Genomic DNA, 12,403 nt, shown 5'->3' with positions numbered 1-12,403 from the left:
TGCTTTTAGCAGGCGTAAATCTGCCAACAAAGGTAAGGGGGGGGTTTAGATAGGGCCGGGAGGGTGGGTTAGGTAGGGGAAAGGAGGGGAAGGTGGGGGAGGGTGAAGGAAAGTTCCCTCCGAGGCCGCTCCGAAAATCGGAGCGGCCTCAGAGGGAACAGGCAGCGCGCGCTGGGCTCGGCGCACACAGGTTGCACAAATGTGCACCCCCTTGCGCGCGCCGACCCCGGATTTTATAAGCTACGCGCGTATCTTATAAAATCCAGCGTACTTTTGTTCACGCCTGGTGCGCGAACAAAAGTACGCGATCGCGCAAATTTTTAAAATCTACCCCTAAGTAAACTTGATTAATAGCAGTTAATGGACTTCTCCTCCAAGAACTTATCCAAACCTTTTTTGAACCCAGCTACGCTAACTGCACTAACCAAATCCTCCGGCAACAAATTCCAGAGCTTAATTGTGCGTTGAGTGAAAAAGAAATTTCTCCGATTAGTCTTAAACAGTGGTTCTCAACCCTGTCCTGGGGACCCCCCCAGCCAGTCAGGTTTTCAGGATATCCACAATGAATATGCATGAGAGAAAATTTGCATGTTATGGAGGCAGTGCATGCAAATTTTCTCTCATGCATATTCATTGTGGATATCCTGAAAACCCGACTGGCTGGGGAGGTCCCCAGGACAGGGTTGAGAACCACTGGTCTTAAATATACTACTTGCTAACTACATGGAATGTCCCCTAGTCCTATTTTAATTATGTATTATTTGATGTTATCTGCTGTTCTGAAATATTTGTGTTCATATAAGTTTTTAATTACTGGATGTTATTTTATTCATTAGCTGTTTTGAAATATTTACTTTTTATTAGTATGGTTTTACTATTATTGTTTTATATTTCTTGATTTTGTTTGATGTTTTATGAGGAATGGTGATATTTCTGTTTTTCCACTGTTGCGCTGCATATAGGTTCTGACTTACTACGATTTTCAGTTCAGTATTTGTCTGTATGTTTCTATTTATGCTGTAAAAGTTCAATTAGGTCACTTAATACCCTTGTACCGACCCTGTACTCACATCCCAACCCTGACTAGATTCCACCCCTGGCACACCTCTCCCCTAGACACACAAAAGTATGTGTAAGTGTGTGTGTAGGAACATGACTGCTCTGTGTGTGTGTAATTTTACACTGTATCTATCACATTATTTTCTAATGGAATATTTTTGCCAATAATGCACTACTTTCCCTGCAGAAGACCCTTTGAAAATTACCCTCATATATCCATTTCCTCTACGTTACCTAGAGTGTTATGTCTCTAACTCATTTTCATGTAAAAATAAATATCCTAATTCTGTTTTAGGTCTCTCAGGTATTTTGATAATTTTCTAATGCTTCATTTGAAAAGAAATCAACCTTGAAAATGAGTGAACTGATGGCAACAGGGCTATTATCTCACTTTCCCTAAGCCTATCTTCCCTAAGTTTGACCTCCCAGAGTTAGTGGCCGATGATTCATGGCACAGTGTTTAGAGCTGGATGGTGATACCAATTGTTTTGGTATAACGTACGGAGTGGAGGAGTAGCCTAGTGATTAGAGTGGAGGAGTGGCTGAAGTAGATTTTAAAAAGTGTGCGTGGGTGTACCTGTGCGCGCACTACCTGGTGCGCACACAGGTACGTTTGATTTTATAACATGTGCGCGCAGGCATGTTATAAAATCAGGGGTCGGCGCACGCAAGGGGGTGCCAAATTGGGCACCTTGCGTGTGCCAAGCCGCACTGCCTTCCCCCGTTGCCTCCCAGGCCAAAATTGGAGCCTGACCTTCCCACCCCTAGCCCTACTCTAACTCCCCCCCCCCCGGCTCTGTCGGAGGCTTCTGGCCCCGCCCCTTTAGTAAAGCCCTAGGACTTACACGCGTCCTGGGGCTTTCCGTGCGTCGCCGGGCTTTTTTAAAATCCTCTGGATTTACGCATGTAGGGCTTTTAAAATCTGGCCATTAGATTGTAAACCCTCTGGGGATAGGTAAATACTTACAGTACCTGAATGTAATCCACTTTGAAGTGCTGAAAAAAAAAAGTGCGAAGAGCGGAACATAAAAATCTAAATAAAAAATAAAACAGTTCATACTGAAAAGGTTGAATTTATGGAAATCCATGAGAGAAGCTGCCCACTGAGAAAGGAAATCATCCAAGCAGCTGAGAAAGACTGTGACATTGTACAAGAGGAGCATTCTTTGAGATTAAGGTAGATTTCACCATCTTTAAATGAAAGGTTTTTGGTTTTTTTTTAAACTTAAGAGAGGCAAAGTTATGGGCCATTTTCGCAGGAGAAATAGTTATGGCAGCAACACTAAATCAACTCAGAAGTAAACTGGAGAAGTATTTTAGAAGAAGAAAAGCATTGGTGGGTAAGATGATAAAGCTCCATGATACTGGGGGCTAGAAGGGCATTTATTTTACTGCTGCAGACTTGGCTACAGACTTGCAAGGCTTTTTCTCCTTCTCTGGAATCAGTACAGAGAGAAAATTGTTAGGCAAATCAGAAAAACGCTGGACTTGATGGACCTGACATTCTTTCAACCTACACCAATGGATGCAAAGATCCTCAGTCAGTGCTGCTAGCCAAGCTCCTGTATTACAATGAAACATCGTCAATCGCTGGCAACACTGCAAATGCCCCCAGCACTGTGATCTCATGAGCCTAGTACCAATACTAAGTTGGATCAGGGGCCTGTAGGAGCTTTTGCTGCAATACATTCATACATGATCTTACGAAATAAAAGCAGCAAAATGGGAACAAAAATGGCAGAAAGAAATTGAAGATAACATTTTAGATGCTACTCAAGATGTGCAAAATAGAAGAATGCAAAGAATAGTACTTCCCCTATGACGTACATGACACCACATCATTATAACTGTGTAGAACTGAGCTAGAGTCTCTAAATAAATAAATAAATAAATAAATAAATAAAGACCCCACATAAATAGATAGATAGATAAATAAATAAATGCCAGACATTTTTCAAGCAGGAAAGCTGGGGAAACTTCTCAGAGAAATTGAGGGGATTTGTTTCTGTCTGTTTCTTGCACAATGTCTCTGGAGTTTCTTGGCTTCTAGCCTGGAATCACAGCTGAGAAGGGTTTTTAGTTCCAATTGCCTTTTCAGCTTCCATGAACAAAGTCCAGAAAAAAAAAACCAGTCCAATATTTCAGCTCTGCCAATATTCATGTAAAAATATACTTGATTCTATTTCGAGCTTTCAAAAGTGATTCTGAAATCAAATCCAGTTCTATTAAACACAAATGGTTAATTACTCATATTGTCCAGAGTTACTGGCAGAGCAGGAAGTTTATCTGAATAGCAATCAATACAAGCTGAATTGATTAAGTGGGTAGTTTCCATTGGGCTTTGCTATTAGGCTGGTGCTGTGCCAAGCATTTAGGTTTTAAAAACCATCCACAAATAGAAATGCAATTAGTAATTTTGATTGAATATATTTTACACGTTATTGGCAGTACAGTCTCTCTGGATTGTTTATTCTCAAGGTCAATACGTAAAATTTGTCTGTGCTTGATAATTATAGCGAGGTCCAAAGACTATTTATTTTTGTATGAAACATTCAAGAGAATGCTGAAAATATGAAAGCTGCATTTTTGGCATAAAATAATACTTTATGGGGGCAATTTTCAAACTGTGCCTTTTGAAGAGCACAGGTACTTTGACATATGGGTTTTGTACTAGCTCTCAAAGGAAAAGCATGCATTGTATTTTCCCTTTGAAAATTGCCTAGGAAAAAAAGTATCCATAAAGATTTGTACCTCCTATTTCTGCGGATATATCTTCACTCGAAAACAAAGTGCATAGATTTTAAAATGCAAAACTTTGGGCCAGAGTCAAAGCCCTCTCCTTGAGTCAATAAGGTTGGATTGGCCTCTAAAGGAATCAGGGTCTGATGAACAGTTGTACTAGGAACAAGAATCACACTTGTCTTTGTCATGCTGGCGCAATTAGTATCAGGCAGTCCAATCTTTAAGCACTTTTTGCACCATCTTAGCTATTAGGGGAATCGGTGGAAAAGCGTACATGATATCTGTATTCCAGGTGAGCAGAAGAGTGTCCAGAGCTCGAAAGAATGTAACAAAACCCTTTCACTTTTCTGTTTTCCTCCAATATAGTCGATTTAATGGATGTCCCCAAAGGTTGAACAGCCTGCTGGCTATTGACTGATGCAGGGACCATTCAGGAGGATAAAACACCCTTCTGAGGCACTCTCCCAATATGCTGGAAATCCCCGAAAGGTAGGCGCTTTTAGAACAGCTTGATGATTGCACGGCCATTTCCATATCTTGATGGCCTCTTTTTTGTGAAAATTAATTAAAAAAAAAACATGAAATATATTTATATAAGTATTCAGATCCTTTGCTATGGCACTCAAAATTGAGCTCATGTAACATATATATAGTAACATAGTAATGACGGCAGAAAAAGACCAAAATGGTCCATCTGGTCTGCCCTGCAAGCTTCCCAAGATAGTAACTGCCGCTCCGTGCAGGTTACCCCCATGTTTCCCTTAAGGGTTGTAATTGCCGCTCCGTGCAGGTTACCCCCATGTTTCCCTTAAGGGTTGTAACTGCCGCTCCGTGCAGGTTACCCCCATGTTTCTCTTAAGGGTAGTAACTGCTGCTCCGTGCAGGTTACCCCCATGTTTCCCTTAAGGGTTGTAACTGCCGCTCCGTGCAGGTTACCCCCATGTTTCCCTTAAGGGTTGTAACTGCCGTTCCGTGCAGGTTACCCCCATGTTTCCCTTAAGGGTTGTAACTGCCGCTCCGTGCAGGTTACCCCCATGTTTCTGGAGGGTGGAAGGCCGGTGGGTCTCGTCGTCTCCGGATGAAGTGGGAGTGATTTGTCCCCTGAGGAAGCTGCGGCGAAACGGGGATCCCTGTTGGGACGTTGTGAACTGCTCCCGTGGAAAGAATACATTTAGGATTTAAGAATTTGTGTTAAGCTCTTTAAGTGAAATATGTATGGTGTATCTATTAAAAGGGAATAGATGGGGTTTTAATGGGTGGGAAGTGTATGTGGATAAGTGAATGTAGTGGGTATATGTGTTTTAGATGTTAATATACTGCTGCTAAATAAGTGTGTATATTCATGTATATTGGGTTGCACATGTTTTTGAATTTTTGAATTATTGTAAACATCAGTGGATGTAATTAATAAAATGATAAAAAATTGATGTGTATGTATTATGTTAAGCACTGCTGATAAATGGCAATATTGAAAACAAAATTGTTATGAGATTATAGTAAATTGTGAATGTTAATGCTATAAAAATGAACTCATAGGGTTCCCTAAGTATGTTGTGATGTGATGAGTAGGGAACTTGTACTCTCTTACTTTGTGATTACCATATCAGCTCCTATAAAGAGCCAGTTCCAAATGCAGGGTTGATTTGATCTTTTCTTCCACTTCAACCCAAAGTTTCATTAACGTGCCTCAAAAAAAAAAAGGAAGCAAAACGCTTTCAGTCTGTGCAGTCAGTAGAAAAAGGAGGATATTTTCTTCTTAGCTAGACCCACAGTAATCATCACAAAGAGACAGATGGGTCAGAGGCTGGAGGTACTGTAACAAATTACTGTTACCTTTTCTACCTCTTGTGGAACTTCAGTTTCTTAAGACAGGAACTTGTAAACCAAATTTTCTGGTTCAAGTAGTGGATCCAAGCTCCTCCCACATTCCTTTATTTTATCTATCTATATTATTATTTTTTTAAAGTTATATTCTATCTTATCCCATGTTCAAAGTGCAGCGCATAAAAACAAGCATAATATAACAGAAGAAACTAGCACGTAAAACATAAAAGAAAACTAATACGAAATGAGCCATATGCTTCCCTGATAGTGTCAAGAGATCACACAGCTGTCAGGACTCTTTACATAGTATGGCCTTCAGCTGTTTTTGAAATGTTTTGCGCAAAGTTGTTGCTGCAAATCCTCTGCGAAGGCATTCCAGAGGGCCCAACACAGAAAAGGACTTTTTACAGGTTTCTGTTACATGGGCCAGCTGGGGAGATGTAACTTCGAGAAGGCTGTGACAGGCCATCTGCAAAGTGTGAGAGGAGTTGTAAATGCTTAGAGTGGCGCATGTCCAAGGGAGGCATTATTATTTAGAAGTAGGAGAATCATCCATGCGATCTTAAATTTAAATTCACGACATGACTGGGAGCCAGTGAAGGTTTGCAATATAGGCATAAATATGTTCCCAAAGATCGGCACTAGTCAGGAGACGTGCTGCTGTTGGAAGCTATTTTATTGAAAGTAATTAATGCATGAATTATATCTAATATTTTGAATGAGTTCTTCGTGGCATTTTCATTCGTTTCCAGGAAGTAATCTTCCACTGAGCGCTAATGCACTTCATTAATTACGCAGACTATAATATCTTGACCAAAACACATTTGCTTTCATTCTTTTAAAAAAACCCAACATAAATTAAGCACTCTAGGCTTCATAGTCGTAGTTACACATGTACTTTTTCAGGTGATACAAGCATGAGATTGAACTCACATTGTTGTGCATTACTCCATATATAACCAAACTATTTGCATCAGAAATCCAACCTCAAACCAATCTAGGCTTGCCAGGCAAGCTTCCATGCACATAAAATATGACTATTTTAAATATTCCAAAACATTCCCATTTGTTTGTTTTAAATGTTACTTCTTACTTTTCAACTCTTCAGCAAGTTGCACAAATGTTTCCTTTAGACAGGAGATGAAAACCTGCTGCAAGCCTAGTTATTATGGGTGTAATTTTCAAAGGCCCTTATGCACATAAATCCTGGTTTTATGAGCTTTCTCTTACAGCCCCCAGTGGGATTGCACATAAAAGTATGCACGGAACATGATTTCGCGCGTAATTGTACTCGTATGCTCAACAGGCATCCTGGGGGGGGGGAAGGGGGGGGGGGGGCGGAAAATCAGGATTTTTGAAAGAATAAGTGTAAATACACACGCATAATGTTACACCGGCATAAATCTGCTTTGAAAATTATGGCTGAAGTCTTCGGGTAGAGCAAACCGGCAGACTTAAGCCTACACAGGCTGTTTGAAAATCGCCCTCCCAAAGCTCATATTTCCACCAATGGAAACTACTCACGCAGTGAAGCCATTAATCATGTGTGCATAACGGAGTAACACAAGATCAAGCCAGCCGCATCTTCTTTTCCTGCCGGTTGTTACGCCGTACTCGTGACCTCGGGTCTGCAGAAGCTCTCCGATTTTCTGATAGCCAGCATATAAAGTGATAACATATAGGCAAGTTATTCCAGGGGAACAATGAATGAGACACAAAAGCCATATAGCTATAATGATTTAAGAGGGTGAAAACTGCCTGAAAGAATTTAGTCCAAGCAAGGACAGGGTCCAGTGTAAATCACTGCTGAGCAATGGGAAAATAACATTAGTGGAGCAAAAATGTGCATGGAGGGAATAGGATAACTTGTCAGCTGTCAGTTCTAAAAAAAACAAAAAAACCTAACACACACAGGGAGTCTAGAAGAAGCCATGATATAGTGTACAATGAACATGGTTGAGATTAGCAAAGTCATTTTCCCATGTAAAGCCATAAACAGTATTACTTTCACATTTGCACAAACAGAAAGAAGTGACAATCCCAGCAGGAAAACAATAGTCTATCTCAAATTACTAGCTTTATATCCTTCCCAATTCCTTTCTTGTAAACAGAAAAAGGCCCTTCACATCCAACAGCAATTCCGTGCGTAGCAAGAATTCTGAAATAATTTAGGGCCGGATTTTAAAAGGTCAAGGGGGGGGGGGAGTTAGAGTAGGGCTGGGTGGGGGGAAGGCAACGCGTCTCGGCACGCGCAATGTGCACGATTGTGCACCCCCTTGCGCGTGCCAACCCCTGATTTTATAACTTGCGCAAGCAAGTTATAAAATCGGGCGTACATGTGTATGCGCTGGGTAGCTCGCACACATGTATGCCCACGCGTACCTCTTAAAATCTACCCCTTAATTTTTATTTTTTTTTAACATGTTAAGTCTCAGTACTACTTTTCTCATTAGCACACTACAGTGAATCATGGGGTATTCTTATGCTCTGGCATCCCACCCATTACATACTTTATTACAGAGGTGCATTTCTAAGTAAAACCATTTACAATTATTGGACTGTTTGGCCTGACAAAAGAATTGTATTTTCATATACATGATTTCATATACCTCATGAGTATGATGCTGTCATAAAACCAGAAATTCGGATGTCAGCAAAAAGACTGCATTGATTTTTTCGAACTAGTTATCATGGTCATCCGTTTGATAAATTTTATTCAAGCAACAGAAAAAAAAAATCCCTTATTCTATTCCCTCCATCCACAAATGATGATTCGTTGGTACTTAATGACAGGACAGTTTCTTAGCAGGAAATTTTGTAACATTATGTATAAGTTCACCGGCAAATATGCGCACAAGTTACACCAATTTTCAAAGCAGACTTACGTGTATAAGTCCGCTTTGAAAATTATCCCGGCAAAACTATGCGCACATGGTAACATCTACTATTTGATGCTTGTAATTTTGCCAACAGACTTTTCGTGCATACTTTTAAAAACAAAACGTATACATCAAATTCCAACCAGCCCAGACTCCACCCTTTTGAATGCCTCTCATTAGGAACCCAATTTTCAATAGTCTATGTAAGTCATCAAATGTGTCCACAGAGATTTATGCGAGTATTTTATAAAGCAAGTTTGCTTACTTTACATGCCATTCTCCAAGGACTGCAGGATGAATTAGACATGAAATGTGGGTGATAGTGCCAAATGGACCCTGCTCTCTAACGGCCCGATTCTAAAAGGGCCATGCGCATAAATAATAGGGGATACTGGTGTGACTGGGCCTTGCGCACACAGCACGCATTTTCAGAAGGGCCCGGCCCGTAACGGAAGTTACACGCCGAAGTGCCGGGTCAGTGCTATTAGCTGCTGCCCGGGGAAGTGTGTGCCAACAGTAGGCCGGCTCGCAGAAGATACTGCTCTTGGAGCAGAAGAAAGTATGGAAAAAAAAAAAGGGGGGGGGGTTGGGAAGAGGAAGGAAGAATAGGGTTAGGGAAGTTACCTCCCAGTCTGCTACTTAATTGGAACGGACTGGGAGGGAACTGGGAAAGGCCTATCTGCATCACACTTTTCTTTTTTTTTTTTTAAGATCCCCTTCTGTTGCGCGCATGAGACATCCGCATGTGCGCGCCAATTATAAAATTGTCGCTCACATGTGCACGTGGATATCATATTTTATAACACATGCACATGTTATAAAATAGCCGCATTCATGTGTGCGTACATGGATGCCTGCGCGTTAATTTATTATTTTTTTTTAATTGACCCCTTAGCTCATAGAGCTTTTGCTCTATTTAGCATGTGCGGGAGTTCCTACGTGGGCATTGCCTCATGAGCTCAGTCAATTTTAGAGCTAGATCATCAACTCTCCAGAGAGGCAGGCATGCATTTAGCATGGCTAATTCATCCTGCAGTTTACAGAAAACACCATTTATGGTAAGCAAACTTGCTTTCCCCATCAATAAGCAATGCTGAATTAGCCATGGCACATGGGATATCTCAAGCTGAGGGCTGCAGTGCAGCAGCATTTAATAAATACACAACCCAGACCCTTCCATGGAGAGTAGACTACTGGGTCAACCAGCTATGCAAAACTGTTTGTCCAAATTTACTTTCAAATTCTTGATATAATTTCCAGACAGTAATGAGATGTGAAGGTGTGCACTGACAACCAGGCTGCAGCTTTGCAGATGTCTTCAATAGGCACTGCTCGCAGATGAGCCACTGATACAGTCATGGCTCTCACTTGATGAGCCTTGTTAAAGTCTGTAATCTGGAGGTGTGCTAGCGCATAGCACTGTGAGGCCTGATGATGTGGCTGTATTCTTTTCCTGTAGTAAACTAATGTTCTTTTACAGTATAAGGAATGAAGGGCCTTTTACCTTTCATGTGAGTGTGGTTTTGGAAAGAATATAGGTAAAACGATGGCTTGATTAATAACAAGTTGAGACTATCATTGGAGGAACTTTGGGGGGGTGCTGATCACCATGCTATTGTGGAAGAATTGCAGATAAGACGAGTAATGAACCAAATTTTGAAGCTCACCGACTCTTTTGGCTGACGGATTGAAACAAGGAATAATTCTTTCCATGTAAGAAACTTGAGAGAAGCTAACTCCAATGGCTCAAAAGGCAGTTTCATAAGTTATGTCAGAACTACTGTTAAGGTCTTTTGACCACTGGAGGTTTGGTATGCCATAAGCCATTCATGAATTTTGAAACTAAATGATGAATTGAGAATGGTCTACTCTCAATATGAAAGTGGTAGGCTCCTATTGCACTGAGATGAACTTGTACTGACGTGGTACTGAGGAAGAAAGGAAGAGCAAATACTGGAGTAGCTCCTGCGGTTTGTACGTGAACAAGTCCAAGGAGTTTTATTGAGAACAGTTTCCATTAAAAGCCATATAGTCTTCTAGTTGAAGGCTTTCTAGCAGACTGCCTTTGATTTCCTTGGGTATGGACAATGTAGCAATCAGTGAATGCTCAACATCCAGGCTGTCAGAATGAGAGAAGGAAGGATCAGAGTCAACAAGGATGGATCTGCCTCTAACACAATCAGAAGGCTGATGGACAGTTGTACTCGGTCCACGAATCACAATTGTCTGGGTCATGCTCATGCAATAAGCATCAGATGGACCTGGTCTTTGAGCAACTTCTGTACCATCTTGGCTATCAGCATAATCAGTGGAAATGCATTCCAGTTGAGCAGAAAAGTGTCCTGAGCTGATCTGAGTTCCCTGGAAAGAATGGAACAAAATCTTTCCACTTTTCTGTTCTCTGATGCGAAGGGGTCAATTGAGGGATGTCCCCAAAGATTTAAAAGTTGCTGCTGATAGATCTAGGGACCATTTATGAGGGTGAAGTGCCCTACTGAATACGATCCACTAGCTTGCTGGCAATTTCCGGGTGGTAGGTTGCTTGGCGATTGCACACTCATTTCCATATTCATTTCATTTCTTGACAGGGAGTTCAAGACCCTGTGCTTCTGTTTGTGGATACAGAATATGGCTACTTGAATTTGAATGGCAGTTTGAATGAGAATGCTTTTTCCCTCGAGTAGATGAGAGAAAGTCATTAAGGCATGTCTGATCACTCCCAATTCTAGAAGGTTGAACTGAAACTGCCTTTCTGCTAATAACAAAGTATGAGTTCGGAAGGGAACCATGCAGGCTCTCCATCCCTTGGTGGATGTATCTGTCGCTAATATTACCTGTTGAAGTAGTCGAAGTGAAACCCTTTCTTGAAGAACGTATGGGTTCTAACCACCAGTGACATTGTTTCATTTCCTGTGAGATATTCACTAAAATTGTAAGGGCAGAGCCAACCGATCCAACTTAGAGTGGAGGCCCCATTGCAGGAATCACATGTGGAGGCGTGTTAGTGAAACTTAGGGACCTCCATGTTCAGTTTTTATTATTCTTTCTTTTTCCTGGTAATTTATCAGGGTTTATTATAAGAACAAAAATAAGAAAAAAATCAGGTAAATATTTAAGTTTATTTTGATAGACAGAAGCCAGGATAATAAAACATTAATAGATTCTTCCACCTACCTTCTCAGCAGCATCCTCATCTCTATCCACCCCCCCCCCCCCCCCCCCCCGCCATCCCCTGCCTAGCATGCCCCTCTCTCTCTCCTTCCACCCTACCAAGAATTTCCCTCCCTATTTCGCCCCCCGCCCCCCACACACACACACACAGTGCAACAGCATTCATTCTTACCAGTGGTAGCTCCAGGCTTCTCCTCTCTCCTTCAGCAGCACGCTTACTGAGGCTTCCGTGCTCTGCAACACTACACTTCTGCTTTTGTGTAGAAACAGGGAGCCTGCCGGGAAGTTCGTGGACACAGCTTTCTTGAAATACATTCACTGCACCAAAGAGCAGATACTTTGACTGCTTGGGAAGTGATGAGATGGAATTTGGAACACAGTATGGGCAGCACTGGAGGGTGGGACATTAAATACAGCATGCACGTTGGCCCATACTGGCTTCCAGCAGTGGTTGGAGGCCTTGAAACACTGAATCTGCAGCTCTGGAACAGCTTTTTAATCATCCTAAAATTAGGGTGAATATCATTTTAAACTGATTGTCATCTTTGGGAAATCCAGGAATTTATGGGTGAAAATCGGTTTAAAATAAAACGAAGGACCTTAGTGATACTACATGAACCACTGCTGTCATGGCCTAGAACTACTAGCACTTACCTGGCTGTTGTCTGATCCATGTTCACCAGGGACTACGGACTGGAGCGTGTGCTCGATCTAACTGGAGAAACGCT

General features: G+C 41.5%; 1 protein-coding gene across 4 annotated transcripts in view; it reads right to left on the bottom strand.

The window, feature by feature from the left end:
• LOC115081697 (adenylosuccinate synthetase isozyme 2) overlaps nt 1-12,403 on the bottom strand; it is a 206,720-nt gene that overhangs the window by 19,946 nt on the left and 174,371 nt on the right. For all 4 annotated transcript variants that reach the window (XM_029586115.1, XM_029586116.1, XM_029586114.1 and 1 more), the window contains one exon: nt 7,150-7,274. In XM_029586115.1, coding sequence (XP_029441975.1) covers nt 7,150-7,274 — 125 coding nt within the window. The remainder of the gene's footprint in view (nt 1-7,149; nt 7,275-12,403) is intronic.

The sequence above is a fragment of the Rhinatrema bivittatum genome, unplaced genomic scaffold (assembly GCF_901001135.1).
Source record: "Rhinatrema bivittatum unplaced genomic scaffold, aRhiBiv1.1, whole genome shotgun sequence".
Taxonomy (NCBI): domain Eukaryota; kingdom Metazoa; phylum Chordata; class Amphibia; order Gymnophiona; family Rhinatrematidae; genus Rhinatrema; species Rhinatrema bivittatum.
Note: the sequence above shows the minus strand (reverse complement) of the source record. Positions and strands in the feature narration are given on the sequence as shown.